This window comes from Carcharodon carcharias, chromosome 1, assembly GCF_017639515.1.
Source record: "Carcharodon carcharias isolate sCarCar2 chromosome 1, sCarCar2.pri, whole genome shotgun sequence".
NCBI lineage: Eukaryota > Metazoa > Chordata > Chondrichthyes > Lamniformes > Lamnidae > Carcharodon > Carcharodon carcharias.
In genome coordinates this window covers 246,546,328-246,562,843 of record NC_054467.1, presented here as the reverse complement: position 1 = coordinate 246,562,843, position 16,516 = coordinate 246,546,328, and the positions used below count along the sequence as shown (strand labels likewise).

Genomic DNA, 16,516 nt, shown 5'->3' with positions numbered 1-16,516 from the left:
TGTGAAGACGGAAGCAAAGTATTCATTGAGGACTGTATCCATGTCTTCCGGGTCCACACACAGATTATCTCTATGGTCCCTAATTGGCCCTACTCTTTCCCTAGTTATTCTCTTGCTCTTTATATTACTAAAAAACCCCTTTGGGTTTTCCTTTATTCTACCTAAAAATGCTTTCTCATGCACTCTCTTAGCTTTCCTAATTAGCTTTTTAAGTTCCCCCTCTGCACTTTTTATACTCCTCTAGGGACTCTGCCATACTGAGCCCTAGTATCTGCCATAAGCCTCTCATTTTTATCTTAATCCTAACCTTTATGTCCCTTAATATCCAGGGTTCTCCGGACTTGGTCCCAACCTTTGTCTTTATGGGAACATATCTGCCCTGTACTCTCGCTATTTCCTCTCTGAATGCCTTCCACTGCTCTGCAATTTTATGTGTAAGTAGCTGCTCCCAGTTTTTTTTAATTCATTCACGGGTACGGGCTTCACTGGCTGAGCCAGCATTTATTGCCCATCCCTAGTTGCCCTTCAGAAGGTGGTGGTGAGTTGCCTTCTTGAACTGCTGCAGTCAATGTGGTGCAGGTGCACCCACAGTGCTGTTAGGATAGGGGTTCCAGGGTATTGACCCAATGACAGTGAAGGAATGGTGATATATTTCCAAGTCAGGGTGGTGAGTGACTTGGAGGGGAATTTCCAGGTGGCGGTGTTTCCATCTCTCTGTTTGACTTTCTACATGGTAGTGCCCTTGGGTTTAGAAGGCACTGTCGAAGGAGCTTTAGTGAATTCCTACAGTGCATCTTGTAGATGGTACACACTGCTGTTACTGTGTGTCGGTGGTGGAGGGGGCGAATGTTTGTGGATATGGTGCCAATCAAGGGGGCTGCTTTGTCCTGGACGGTGTCAAGCTTCCTCAGTTTTGTGGGACCTGCACTCATTCAGATAAGTGGGAATATTTCATCACGCTCCTGACTTGTGCCTTGTAGATGGTGGAAAGGCTTTGGGGAGTCAGGAGGTGTGTTCGTCATCGTAGGATTCCGAGCCTTTGACCTGCTCTTGTAACCAGAGTATTTATATGACGCGTCCAGTTCAGTTTCTGGTCAATGGTAACCCCCAGGATGTTCATAGTGGGAGATTCAGTCATGGTAACTGAATGTAAAGGGGCAATGGTTAGATTCTCTATTGTTGGAGATGGTCACTGCCTGGCACTTGTGTGGCGTGAATGTTACTTGCCACTTGTCAGCCCAAGCCTGGATATTGTCCAGGTCTTGCTGCATTTGGACATGGGCTGCTTCAGTATCTACATCATTGCAAATGGTGCTGAACATCATGTAATCATCAGCGAACATCCCCACTTCTGACCTTATGATTGAAGGAAGGTTATTGATGAAGCAGCTGAAGATGGATGGGCCGAGGACACTACCCTGGGGAACTCCTGCAGTGATGGCCTGGAACTGAGATGATTAACCTCCAACAACCACAACAGCCTTCCTCTGTGCTCCAACCAGCGGAGAGTTTTCCCTGATTCCCACTGACTCTTGTTTTGCTAGGGCTCTTTGATGCCACGCTCAGTCAAATGTGGCCTTAATGTCAAGGGCAGTCACTTTCACTCGGGAGTTCAGCTCTTCTGCCCGTGTTTGAACCAAGGCTGCAATGAGGTCAGGAGCTGAGTGGCCCTGGCGGAACCCAACCTGGGCTTTAATTAACTCTGATTTTTTTTCTCTCCACAGATGCTTTTAGACCTGCTGAGTTTTTCCAGCATTTTCTGTTTCTGTTTCAGATTTCCAGCATCCGCAGTATTTTGCTTTTATCTTGGTAATAGGCCGGGTTGGATTTGTCCTTCTTTGTGTGTACAGGGCATACCTGGGCAATTTTCCACATAGCCAGGTAGATGCCAGTGTTATAGATATACTGCAGCATCTACACATAGTGTAGGATGTGCAAATCACAGGACTGAGCTCCCCAGACACACTTTAACAAAATAGAATATGGACCTTGCTTTTATTTTACCCTTACTCCTACTCAAGTATAGACTAGATGTTGCTGCTGACTGCCTGTCCCAGTGTCTTCCTCTCGCACTCTCCTCCATGTGCTGCTGACTGCTTTCTGGAAACCTAAGTATAACGTCTTTAATAATATCTTCTAAAATTTTCCCTATGACAGATGTTAAGATAACTGGCCTATAGTTTCCTGCTTTCTGACTTCTTCCCTTTTTGAATAAAGGAGTTACATTAGCTATTTTCCAATCTAATGGAACTTTCCCCAAATCTAGTGAATTTTGGAAAATTAAAACCAATGTATCAACTACTCACTAACCGCTTCTTTGAAGACCCTAAGGACGAACTCCATCAGGGCCCGGAGACTTATCAACCCTCAGCTCCAACAATTTGCTAAGCAGCACTTCTCTGGTGATTGTATTTTCTTGAGATCCTCCCTCCCTTCCAAATCCTGTTTTACAGCTGTTTCTGGGACATTACTTGTATCCTCTATAGTGAAAACTGTGCAAAATACCAGTTCAATTCATCTGCCACCTGCTTATTTTCCAATATCAATTCCGCAGATGCACTTTCAATAGGACCAATGATCACCTTTGTTACCTTTCCTTTTTTAAATATCCATAGAAACTCTAACTATCTGACTTTATATTTCTAGCTATCTTTATCTCCTACTCTAATTTCCCCCCCCCCCATTCATCTTTTCATCATACTTTGCTGTTCTTTTATCGTCTGTCCAATCTTCTAACCTGCCACCCATCTTTGCACAATTATATCCTTTTTTTCAAATTTGATACTAGCTTTAACTTTTTTAGTTAACCACAGATGGTGGATCCTCCCCTTGGAATTTTCCTTTCTCATTGGAATGCCTTAAATATCTGCCACTGCCTCTCTACTAACCCTAACCCCTAACCTAAATTGCCATTTCGCTTCTGCTAGCTCTGCTTTCATGCCCTCATAACTGCCCTTATTTAAGTTTAAATTACTCATCTTTTCTCTCCCTCAAACTAAATGCAAAATTCAATCATACTATAATCACTGCTCCCAAGAGCACCTTTACTTTGAGGTCATTGTTTAATCCTATCTCTTTGCACAATACCAAGTCTGAGTAACCTGCTCCCTGGTTGGTTCCAGAACATGCTAATCTAAGAAATTATCCCGAAAACATTCTATGATTTCGTCATCTACACTATCCTTGCCCATCTGATTTTTTCAGTCTATATGCAGATTAAAATCCTCCGTGATGATCGTCATACCTTTCTGACAAACTCCCACTACTTTTTCTTTGATACCCCATCCTATTGTGTGATTACTGTTAGGGGCCTGTACACCACTCCTAAAAGTGACTTCTTGCCTTTATTATTCTTCATCTCTACCCAAACCACTTCAATATCCTGGTTTCCTGAACTTAGGCAATCCCTCCCTATTGTGCTGATGTTGTCTTTAAGTAACACAGCCACCCCTCCACACTTTCCTAACTTCCTATTGTTCCTAAAAGTCACATACTGTTCAATATTCAGGTCCTAATCTAAAGTGATCGGAAGTAATTTAAATATCCAGAATGTTTGTAAAATGAAAAGGCCTTCAGCAGCTGTCAGAGAAAAAATCCTCAGCCTGCTCCTGGACTGCTTTGATTGACAGGCCATCTTAAATTAAGAAAAAAAAATTAGCCATCTGCTTTTCGATGTTAATATGTTCCATTCACTGTGAGCTAGAATGGTTTCTTTAATCTAATGAGGTTAAAGTTAATTGTCAGTGGGCGCGCTGCCGACTCCTGCGCATGCCCGGCAACCAAAATATCACGCAAGTGTGCAATGAAGTCGGGACACGTCATTTTACGCTTGAGCGGGTCGCCCGCTAAGTGAAAAATCCTGCTCAATGTCTATTTCAAAGACATCTATCCATAATGGATGCTGGGTGAGTGGCCATTAAGGGGGCACGAGAGCGTATAGAGGCAGCATAGGTTATATGAGGGGGTGTGGAATGGACATTAATGAGCATTATATTTTGAACATAACCAAAGTGTTGCATCATTTAATTGTTAAAAATGCATAAAATGTCTACATCAATGCCAATTTTCATCCCATAAAGTATCAGTAGCTGACACTTGACTATAACAGCTGTCCTCATTTTCAGCTGGGTTTATAGTAGAGCAAATGGAAAAACCTGCAGCATCCCATTGCAGGGCTTAAAACCGACATGTTGAATTCCAGACCCCTTACCATCATGCCTCCCATTAGTTGATCCGTGGAAGAGCACTGGTGTTGAAAGCCGTGCAGCAGCTTGCAGCCCATTTGTCTGCTCTTCCAGCTATATGAAGTATATGTGGAGGCAAGTGGCTGTGTAAGGGGCAGGGTTGGAGAATTATGAACAAAAATAGGGAAAAATAGTTTAATGAAAAACAATACTTAAAACTGTCACAACCAAAACAATGTAAACCAACCTTTAATAAGACACAGTGAGGATTCTAAGCTTTATGAATTTGACCCATTGTATTGCATCAGTTGTCTCAGTTCAGAATTCAGCTTCCTCGCAGCTCCAAACCATAATCCCAGTGAAAATAACAGCTGTTAACTAAACAGCCAATAGAAAAAAATCCAGCTGTCTGAATTAAAACTGTAAATTTAAAATTCCTTTATTCTGGCCAGTTTACTTATTTTAGGGTAAAGGTATAATTTTTATGCTTGCGTTTCTTTCAAACTGAAGAATTATCAAAAGAGAATGGCAAATGTTGATGACATAAACTGTATTGTAATAATGTTGTATTTCCTACCTCTCCAGCCTGTGCCTCAGAAAGTTCCAGGATTGAGGAAGAACCCTCAATGTCAAAGTTGGAAAAGAAGCTTGCCCACTGTCTGTCAAATGCCATCAAATCCTGAAACATTCAAAATGGACAGAAAGAATAGAGTAAAGAAATTGTTAAAGCTCCTACAACCCACCCTATTTCATAAGCAGCCTTTTTCAGTTCTTACTGAAAACATTACAAAATAAGATATCCATAACATGTTATATGTATAAAATCCTTATCCTTTTAAGTTAATATTCATTAGGATGGATATGGATTCTAAAATATTTATTAGAACATTACCTCAGTAATCAAGACTTCCAGAGAGACAGGATCCAATTTGTTATAGGTTTGCCATAGTTCCTCGCTAGCATCAAACAACTACAATTGAAACAAAAAGACTGAAAACATTACACAAAGTAGACCATTTTAATACATTTCTTGAAGTAATGAAGAGGTACAAAAATGTCCATTTTATTAGAAACAATACATTAATTAGAGCCTTCCTGACAAATGGAATTATATGTGCACAATCAGTATTACAAATTAGAAAGATCCCTTATTCTCACTTTAATGTTTATACATGCAAGTAACAACTCATACAAGAAGTGAACTTAGATGGTTCTCACCTAACAGGCACCTTTTTAAAGTCCCCCAATGGCGGGTTTGCAGTTGGGGGGGAATGGTGGTGATATGGGGGGCAAATGAATTCCCCAGTTGGCCTTCCCACCAGCCTCCAACCTGTCTGCAATTTTACCAGGGGCAGGCAAGGCCTAGAGCAGGCTCGCCTGACCTTGCACAAATTGCGTCTCTTTCCCACTGGCCTCAATTTTGAGGCTGGCAGGAAGAGTTGAAAGGCTGGGGGGAGGGATGGGGGGTACGTCAAGCCCAGCAGGTTACCCTGCTCTGGCCTCAGGCAGGAAAGGGGAGAGGGCACCTCCCTCAAGGTCCCCTTTCCACAATGGGCTTCACCCCACCAAGGTTCCCACCCCCACAGGTACTCTCTTCGTCCTGGGCCTCCTCGCCATCACTCCCATTCCCCTCTCCACACCCCCTTCAGCCAGCAGCTCCCCAAGCTTACCTGATCCTGGACTCGTATTTCGACTCAGAGGGCTGCTTGTCGTCCTAGTTTGGACCACCATTGCTGGTAGCACCTGAGTGTAGGGCGAAAGTCCCATCTCCAGCCAGTTAACGCTCCTTGGAATGAGAAATGGCTGGAGGGCTGCTGGGATTGGCGAGGATGCATTCCCCGCCAACTCTTAGGGTGGTGGGATGGGAAATCTCCTTATCCGAAAAATACCGGCCAACATGGTTTAACTGTTACTTGGACCACGGATTATGATATATCTCAGAAAATAAGTATTTTGTTCTTTGGATGGAAAATTATGTGATTAACATGGACTTTGTGCAATTTTAATTTGTTCTTCATATCAAAAAAATTATGACTTGATGAAAACATTAAAATAGGTTATTCCATAGTTAATCTCATATTGAAATTGGAAATAATCTATGTATTTCACAATAACGTGTCTGTCCTTTGTGACATCTATTAGTTTCATTAAAGTTTTAACTTTAATCTCTCCCAATAATCTGGGTTTGGATTCCCATGTGTTCTGCAGTAAATTTAATTGGTCAGGGTGCATCAGTACTTGTCAGCAGACTGATGGGATATCTTTCTTTATTTTCTCCCCACAGTTTCAGTTCAATAGTTTATTTCAAGTCAACTTTGAAAAACAAAAATATGTTGAATTTTGAAACCAACTAAGTATCTAATTTGTGCTTGATTAAGTTAGGAAAGGTACATACTAATTGCTCACACCACTGTGAATGCCTATAAGACAAAGGATGTGTGGCTTTCCTCACTTTAAATTTTTTAAACTTTATATAGTTGAAAACTGAAGGCAAACAAAGCCTGTAAGGTAAATAGATAGGTAGGGATGATTGAAACAGGTTGAGTCAACAGGAGGACTGTTACCATCCTGGATTGAAGCAAGTAGGAGTTAGATGAATGGTTAGGCTAAGTTGAGTGACAGCAAAACAAGTGGGAGGTAAGGACATAAGAGTTCAGCTGGCAGCTCAGAGAAAAGGGCAGGACAGTGTTGCAAGCAAGGTTATGTGAAAGTGAAAATGTAGGGAGGAACATTAATGATTGGGAGAATACATTGGATACAGAGTTGCAGAGAGCCATATTTTCTCCACAGCCTCTATCCCAAATGCAGCCCGACAGTGATCAATCCTTTCCTCACAATCCCAACTGAAGGAAGAGAGAAGCAAAAGGTTGAGAGTGAAGAGAAGAAAAACGAGCAAAAAAGACAGAAACAGCGCAATGCCAGTGGAGGTAACTATAGCCGAGGCCATTTTCTCTGAATTACCATGTATAATGCCACAGGTTAATTACATTCAATACCTTGCATTTGTGTACATTTCCCCTCAACAGTTTACCAATTATAAACTGCAAAATCCACACTTAGAATAGAAATTTCCTCTAAAAATGACATAATTACCCTCTCACTACCTATTAATGTTGCTGCAATAGTGCCCCAGTTCCTCATGAGCTAGTACCACAAAGAATTTTATATGTTCTAAACATCTCCACTAATCTCCCTAAACTGCCAGCAAAATTGCTATTTACATAGAATTACACAAAATATACAGTGCAGAAATAGACCATTTGGCCCAAATAGTTCACAGTGGTGTTCACACTCCACTCATGCCTCATTCCATCCTTCCTTACCTAACTCCATCATCATCATCTCTTTGCCCTGGTATGCTTATCCAACCTCTTCTGAAGTATATCCATACCATTTGCCTCAACTTCTATCTGTGGTAGTGAGTTCCACATTCTCATCACTCTGTGTAAACAGGTTCCTTTTGAATTCCCTACCTGAGTTTTCCTTGGTAACTATCTTGTATTGCTGGCCTCCAGCTTTGCTCTTTCACAAAAGTGGAAACACTCACTGTCTACCCAATCACACTTTTCCTACTTGTTAAGACCGCTATTATGTCATACCTCGGCCTCCTCTGTCAAGGAAAAATAGAAACCCAAGCTGTTCATCCTTTCCTGATAGGTATAATCCGTCTGCTGCCATCTTTATAGATCTTCTTTGCATTCTCTCCAATGCCCATATATTATTTTTAAAATATGGAGACCAACACTGTTCACAATACTCCAGATGTGATCCAACCAAAATTCAACAGCAGTTTAGAATAATTTATTTACTTTTCAATTCCAATACTCTAGAAATAAACCCCAGTGCTTAAATTGCTTTAGATATGGCCTTTTAACTTGCATTGCAACTTTTAATGATTTGTGTACTTATAGTCCCAGATCTCTTTGCTTCTCTATCCCCTAATTTAAAGTCTGCTCTTCAAAGCTTCTGGGGCTAGGTCAATTTTCTTAATGAATTTTAATGCTTCACACTTATCCATGTTGAAATTAGTTTGCCAAATATATGCTCAATCTTTTAGATTAATATATTATAATTAGCTGTAGTCCACCTCAGTACTGACTATCCCTTCCAATTTTGTCTGTCTGCAGGGAGAAAGGGAGAATGGCAGGGTCAGGTGAAGAAAGACAGAGAGCAAGAAAAAGTGCAAGCAAGAGCGAGCAGCGGGATGGAGCGGGAGAGAGCAAGAGCAAGAAGGTGGAGTCAGTGGGAGACAATAGGGGGTGGTCATCAGGGAGAGGGTTGTTCGGGGTCAGCAAGTCAGATGAATCGGCTGGAGAAGGGCAGAGGATTGCCTGTTAAGAAGGATGGCCGGGAGAGCAGGGTTGAGTGCGCGGAGTGGGGTGGGGGGGAAGAGCGGGGGCGCGTACTGTAGGGGTGAAGATTGGGGTTACTCGCACGTGGGGGCGGGGGAGCAGGTGGCAAGTGGGAGTGAGGGAGTGGGGCCAAGGGCGAGGGAATGAGGGGGAGGACATGAGACATGGATAATGCAGGCCGAGTGAGCGCCAGAGGGCACGCGACAGACAGAGAGAGAGAGAGAGATGGAAAGAGAGGGCACGCGACAGAGAGAGAGAGAGAGAGAGATGGAAAGAGAGGGCACGTGACAGAAAGAGAGAAAGAGATGGAAAGAGAGGGCACGCGACAGAGAGAGAGAGAGATCGAAAGTGAGGGCACACGACAGAGAGGGAGAGAGAGGAAGAGAGGGCACGCGACAGAGAGAGAGATGGAAAGAGAGGGCACGCGACAGAGAGAGAGAGATGGAAAGAGAGGGCACGCGACAGAGAGATGGAAAGAGAGGGCACGCGACAGAGAGAGAGAGAGATGGAAAGGGAGGGCAGGCGACAGAGAGAGAGAGATGGAAAGAGAGGGCAGGCGACAGAGAGAGAGATGGAAAGAGAGGGCATGCGACAGGCAGAGAGAGGAAGAGAGGGCACGTGACAGAGAGGGGAAGGGAGGGCATGTGACAGAGAGAGGAAGAGAGGGCACGCGACAGAGAGAGAGAGACAAAGAGAGGGCACGCGACAGAGAGAGTGAGAGAGGGGAAGAGAGGGCACGTGACAGAGAGAGAGAGGAAGAGAAGGCACGCGACAGAGAGAGAGAGGAGGAGAGGGCACATAACAAAGAGAGAGAGGAAGAGAGGGCAGGCAACAAAGAGACAGGCTGATGGGTAGGGAGGGGCTAGGGGCAGACAGACGGGAAAGAGCGGGGTAGACAAACAGAGTTGAACCCAAGACATTGTCAATTAGAAATAGTCTTGACAGCTTAAATGCGTCAACCATCTACAGCCCAGTTTCTTAGTACTGTGGGACAAAATGCATCTATCTCTACAACGTTTTGATTCTTGAGTGTTTTAACATGTAGAACATCAATCATTAACAATCGTTCATGACTTTTGCCTGCTTAGCTCTGTTTTTGGAAACTTTTCATATGAGCTTGTTAAATTTTAATTTTAACATTAGTATATAGCTGCATTTTACAACACTTGCATAAAATTAAATTAAATACCTCATGTTTCATTGTAAAAAATTCCCCTCCTCCAATTCCTTCCAGAGCAAATGCTTGTACAATGGGCCACTTCTCAACAATGAACATGTCAAACTTCTGAACATGGCCTAAAAATAGCAATGGGCACAGAACAATAAGCACAATGAGGTGATCGAAAAACAAAATAACAAATCCATTAAGTGAATAGAATGTAATACATAATGAGGTGCCATAATTTCACCAGCAAATAGACTAAGTAGGACAAGAAAGAAATGATCCCAGGCTTAAGAGTACAAATATATTAACCTTATACTCTGTTAGCTTTAAAAATCTATCAACCTCATGCAATTCAATACGTACGGCCAAATGTCAGCAACAAATGGAAAAAACTTGCCAGTTTTTTTGCACCTTAATATGTATACCCACCAAATCTCTCACAGCTCATTTCTAATTGAATAGTCCCGATAGCAAGAGTCACATCCAAAGTAATTTAGTCTGTAAAGTGCTTCAAAATGATTCATCTTTAAATGCTGGTATAAATATCAAGGGTGGCAGAACAATGCATTAATTAAAAAATGAAGTAATAACAAAATAATCTACTGACTGCTTCATGAGACCAGAGAACCAAATAAATCTAAGATGGTGACATGGATCAAGAGAAAGCGAAGTTCATCAAAATAAGTGAAAAATCTAAACTGAAAACATGCAGAAGTACCACAGCCAGCATTCAGCAGAATGCATCCTGAATTCCGAATGGGTCAGATTTCCAGTGTTCACTTTACCAGCAGAGAGGGGTCAGGTACAAACCAAGATAAATTGTTTTATACTCCTAGCCTGAATATCTTTGCTCAAAACATTTAACATAGCAGGGATACAAAGAGACATTAAAGGTCAAGGATAATGAAGCAAAGCTTTAATTATTTTGCATTATGTTTATAATTTTCAAAAACAGTTTTTGATTTACCCTGAAAGCTGTAAGGAACTCTAATGCGATAACAATCTCGCACCATATCCACAAAGCTGGTAATTTTAAACTCCTCTGCCGCCTCTTCATCTTCATACTGAAGAAAGAATTTTAAACCCAGTTAATTGCCGAGTATAAAATTTTGTTCATGTTATGAATAATCTTATAAAAATTTATGTATTGAACTAGTAAGCTAAATATCTTGAGCAGAACCCACAAACCAGTGACCTTCCCAACCTAGACAGACAAGGGCAAGGGTCGCTTGGGAATACTGTCAGCTCCCAGTTCTTCTCCAAGTCACACAGCATCCTGACTTTAAAATGCATCACTGCTTATTCATCATCACTTGACAAAACCCTAGACCTCCATACTCAATAGCGTTGTGGGAGAACCTTCACCACATGAACAGCAACAATCCAAGATGGCAGCCCACCACCACTTTCTCAAGAACGACTAGCGATGGGCAATAAACGCTGGCCTTGTCAGTGATGCCCATTTCCTGAGGAGATCCATTTTAAAAACATTTTTTTGTTATTTTATGGACCAGCTAAATTACGATCACGGAAAGCCAACATGGACTCCACCAACTAATGACATCCTCCTGTACTGTAACCATTCTATGATTCTATTCATAGTCATAGAATCATTACAGTACAGGAGGCCATTTAGCCCATCAAGTTCATACTGATTCTGTAGAACAATCCTGTCATTCCAATCCCATCTTACACCATCGCCCTGCAAGTTTATTTCCCTCAAATGCCCATTTAATTTCCTTTTGAAATCATTCAGTATCCCAGTTTCCACCACCCTCCAATACAATGGGGAGATGGTGGCATAGTGGTATCATCACTGAACTAGGCTCAGGCTAATACCGGAGGAACATGGGTTCAAATACAGCAGCTGGTGGAATTTAAATACAATTAATAAATCTAGAATTGTAAAGCTAGTCTCAGTATTGGTGACCATGAAACTATCATAAAAACCAAGAAAAGAAATCTACCATCCTTATCCTTACTGCACGTGACTCCAGCCCCACAGCAATGTGGTTGACTCTTAACTGCCATCTGAAATGGCCTAGCAAGCCACTCAGTTCAAGGGCAATTAGGGATGGGCAACAAATGCTGGTCAGTGATGCCCACATCCCATGAAAGAATAAAGAAAAAGTTCTTCCACCAACCCACCTCCCCCCCACCCCCATCTTTTGTCCAAAGTCTTAAATCTGTGTTCCATTGTCTTTGTACAATCCGCTAATGGGGACAGCTTTTCTTTGTCTATCCTATCTAAACCAGTCATAATCTTGCACACATCTACCAAATCTCCCTGTCTCTTCTGCTCCAAGGAGAACAAACCCAGCTTCACCAAACTAACCCTGAAGTTAAAATGTGTCTATTAAGGTCATAAAGATGCATTGCTAAGCCTTCCGATTCAATTAAAGGTCAGTTGTTCTGAGATAGAACTTCAAGTCAATTTTCTCAAAAAATATTTTATAAAAAAGATAAATTCCTGAAATTAACATTTTTTGTTGACATATTTTTAAAATCCTTAAGAGCAACATAGGATTTTTGATATGTAACTACAATATGACAAACTCAATCAAAACTTGTGTACATTAGTAGATGGTTTCGTTTAAAAGTTGAATGATGGGTTGTTTTACAGCACCCATATTCTACTAGGCACTACGTCATAGGCCACAAGTAAAAAGAGGCCAAGTTCAATCAAATGTTTATGTTTAATAAGTGATTTTAACAAATTAGAATGTTTTCACCAGTTGCAGGGTACAAGTTTTTTTTATTTATTCTTTCACAGGATGTTAGCATCATTGACTAAGCCAGCATTTACTGCCTATTTCCATGCACCCTCGAGGTGGTGATGGTGAGCCGCCTTCTTGAACTGCTGCAGTCCATGTGGTTAAGTACACCCACAATACTGTGGGAAGGGAACTCTAGAATTTTGACCCAGTGACAGGGAAGGAGCAGTGAGAGTTCTAAGTCAGGATGGTATGTGGCTTGGAGGAGAACTTGCAGGTGGTGGTGTTTCCTTGCATCTGCTGTCCTTGTACTTCTAGGTGACACAGCTCTTTGAGACTGCTTTGCAATTATTTCCAAGTGTGATGTCAGGGTGTGTTAGATGCATTACATTTCCACCTTTCCATCAGAATATTTCTCATCCAATTTCTCAATAAATCAGCTGTTTTTCTTTGTGACAGGAATATGGTAGTATGGAATACATAATTTATTATTCTGCTGGGAAGAAAAAGCTCTTTTTAGCTGGGGTAAGAAAATATTTCAGAGGCCACACAGCTTTGCATAGATGCGTTCATATTACCATAATCCAAGGCTAGAGATATATGTTTATTATTATAATAGCAGATTGTAGCAAAGTTACCATGAAATATATGTCGAGTATCCGTTATCCAAAATCCTCGGGGCCGATCACCTTTTGGATTTCAGATAATTTCAGTTTTTGGATACTGCATATAAACTTACATTTCAATAGCCTAAGCCTAGACTAGCGACAGTCTAAAGTAAATAAAATGGCTAGAAAAGTATGATGCATCACTGAATGAGAAATACAGGGTACCTGTAATAAGCTTCCACTAGTGGCACCATCTGCAATTCTGCTTGAGGAGAGGGTTAAGAGTGTTGCTGTGCAGACAAACAACTAGGCTTCCTGTTTCTAAAGGTTGGGTATGGTTGGCAAGGTTTGCATCAGCTCGGGTCAGGGGCTTCCCACACTAAAGGTCAGGTGCAGTCAGCGAGGTTCATGTTGGCTCGGGCCAGGGACTTCCTGCATTAAAGGTCGGATACAGGTGGCGAGGTTAGTGTTGGCTCAGGATGTTTCAGCTCAGGTTATATCGGCTCAAGTTAGGGACTTCCCACGCTAAAGGTCAATGAGGTTCAAAAAAAGTGCAGTTTTTGAATGTGTTCATTTTTCGGGTGTACGGGTAAAGGATACTCGACCTGTATATGCATCTCATGTAGTGACTCTGTTTATGGATAAAAGGAGAACCGGTGGATGTACTGTACTTAGATTTCCAGATGGCATTTGATAAAAGTGCCACATCAAAGGTTATTGCAGAAAATAAAAGCTCATGTTGTAGGGGGTAACATATTGGCATGGATAGAAGATTGGCTAGCTAACAGGAAACAGAGTAGGCATAAAAGGATCTTCTTCTGGTTGGCAGGATGTGAAGAGTGGTATGCCACAGGAATCAGTGCTGGGGCTTCAACATTTTACAATTCATATAAATAACTTGGATGAAGCGACCGAAGGAATGGCTGCTAACTTCACTGAGAACACAAAGATAGTTAAGAAAGTAATTTGTGAAGAGGACATAAGTGGGCTACAAAGGGACATAGATGGGATAAGTGGGTGGGCAAAGATCTAGCAAATGGAGTATAACGTGGGCAAATGTGGCAGGAAGAATAAAAAGGAAGCTTATTATCTAAATAATGAGAGATTGTAGAGCTCTAAGATCCAGAGGGATCTGGGTTTCTTAGTGCATGAAACACAAAAGGCTAGTATGCAGGTACAGCAACTTATCAGGAAAGCTAATAAAAGGTTATCATTTATTGAGAGAGGAATTGGTTATAAAAGTGGGAGGTTATGTTTCAGTTGTACAGAGCACTGGTGAGACCACATCTGGAGTTGTGTGTGCAGTACTGGTCTCCTTATTTAAGGAAAGATATAAATGCGTTGGAAGCAGTTTACAGAAAGTTTACTAGACTAATACCAGGAATGGGCAGGTTGTCTTATGAGGAAAGTATGGACAGGTTAGGCTTGTATCAACTGGAATTTAAAAGAGCAAGAGGCGACTTAATTGAAACATTTAAAAAGGTCCTCAAGGGTCTTGACAAGGTACATGTACAGAGGATGTTTCCTCTTGTGGGAGAATCTAGAACTAGGGGTCACTTATTTAAGGCAAAGATGGGGAGAAAAATATTTTCTGAGGGTAATGAATCTTTGGAACTCTCTTCCTCAAAAGGCGGTGGAAGCAGAGTTTGAATATTCTTAAGGCAGATCTAAATAGATTCTTGATTAACAAGGTGGTGAAAGGTTATCAGGGGTAGGCAGGAATGTGGAGTTGAAGTTACAATCAGATAAGCCATGATCTTATTGAATGGCGGAGCAGGCTCAAGGGGCCACATGGCCTACTTCTGCTCCTAATTTGTATCTTCGCATGCTGTTCTAAGAAAGTGTGCTGAAGTGTGGAAGTGAAATAAAAACAACATCTGCAACAATATTAATTTGGGAAGAGATTAGCAAGATATTTCCCTAATATTTTCTTTTAAAATAAACTTCTCCTTATGAACTATCACTCCATAAATAAATGTTTAGCTCTTCTTCCAGAGAGGAACTGTAAAGGCACAACTGCTTTGATGAACATGCAAGTTGCTTATATCAACACAACATGGCAGGCATATGGGAAGGTGGCCTTATAAAAAAGCAAAACAAATTTCAAAATAAATTCAGCAATGGGTTATGCACTGACAAGAAACTAGGCTAAACATGGTGCCCACTTATGTAAAGACCAGCAGTCAGGTTAACTGTAAGCTTCACATCTGAACATTGTGATAAATAACTGGAAGATCTCTCTCCATAATTTGTGTAGTTTTAAAGTAGCAACTTGGACACAAAAGATACACACACTCCTCACGCCAGGGCAAGTACCTCACACACTTGAGGTGATTCCAAAACATAGCTCAATTTTTATTCAGAACTTCAGCTGTTTTTTGGGGGGAAATGGTCAAAATATATAGTCCACTGGATAAACTGCAAAATATACATTTGGCATTAAATATTTCAGATTTCAGTCAACATTTTAAAAATATACTCCAAGGTACAATGAGGTGTGTGCTGCTTGGAATTTTTATTTTTGGATTGCATAATACTTTGCATTTTATTGCTAAAATAGCTTGATACTTAATATTTTGATATTGTAGAAAGTTATTACTTTGTTTTTGAAATGCCACCATGAAAATGGTGTATGTGAACTGTAAATAATTGCCATTTTGTTTAACTGTGCCTTTTATTGAGGTTATTATTGTCTTTGAGGTTGTACATGCAAAGATAAATCTGATTTTAATTGATTTTCTCCAGTTCTGTCTTAGCTTGTTGGATTAATTGCAAAAATAAAAACTGATGGGAACAATCAAAAATTTAAGGACATCTAGAAAATTTTCAGTTTAATATTGACAAATAAAAATTCACCTGAAGGATGAGCACAGATGCAATTTTGAAAAAAGTATATTTGTATTTAATTTGTATATCATCGAGAAATATGGCTGTCTCTTTGAGCCATGCTCTGAATAAATATTAAGCACTTAAATATTTTTGAAAACATTTGGACAAACAAAAAATGTTACAAAAATGAAGAAAAAGTCTCCAACTCTTTTTAACAACTGGTTTGAACATTTCAGATTGAAATTTTCTGCCCTTTTTAGTATTCTCTATTGGATAGGTTCTCCCTGCTGGGTCAGATATTCACTTCTTGTAAAAATTTAAATTATTCAAAGTGTAAAACGAGAGCACCAAATTTATCATCAAAGGAGCAGCAGGTGCACTATTATTTGATTTTTGAAATATACTTGTGGATCTCCCTAGTTCTGCTCATGGCATGAGCTTTGAAAAGGGCAGACAGGTGCAATATGCTATACAGAGCACACTTTATTACTCTGCTACTAAATTGTATGTAAGTGCAATTGTTCTACATTGTAGAAACCAATAATTGAGCCATACCCAATTTTTAAAATTTCTCCTAACTGTTTGGCCACAAAATCTAATTTTTAAATAAACTGGGGGCAAGGCCAAGTTTAAATAAACAGGTCGACATCAATCAGAATGTTAA

The 16,516-nt window shown here is 40.7% G+C and overlaps 1 protein-coding gene across 3 annotated transcripts in view; it reads right to left on the bottom strand.

The window, feature by feature from the left end:
- dnaaf9 (dynein axonemal assembly factor 9) overlaps positions 1–16,516 on the bottom strand; it is a 237,916-nt gene that overhangs the window by 174,082 nt on the left and 47,318 nt on the right. The window contains exons 5-9 of one of the 3 annotated variants that reach the window (XM_041190151.1): positions 10,669–10,765; positions 9,726–9,832; positions 5,077–5,154; positions 4,762–4,863; positions 4,211–4,327 (exon numbers count right to left, since the gene is read on the bottom strand). In XM_041190151.1, the coding sequence (XP_041046085.1) occupies positions 4,211–4,327; positions 4,762–4,863; positions 5,077–5,154; positions 9,726–9,832; positions 10,669–10,765 (501 nt within the window). The remainder of the gene's footprint in view (positions 1–4,210; positions 4,328–4,761; positions 4,864–5,076; positions 5,155–9,725; positions 9,833–10,668; positions 10,766–16,516) is intronic. The other 2 variants (XM_041190158.1, XM_041190167.1) reach the window with 2 other exon arrangements.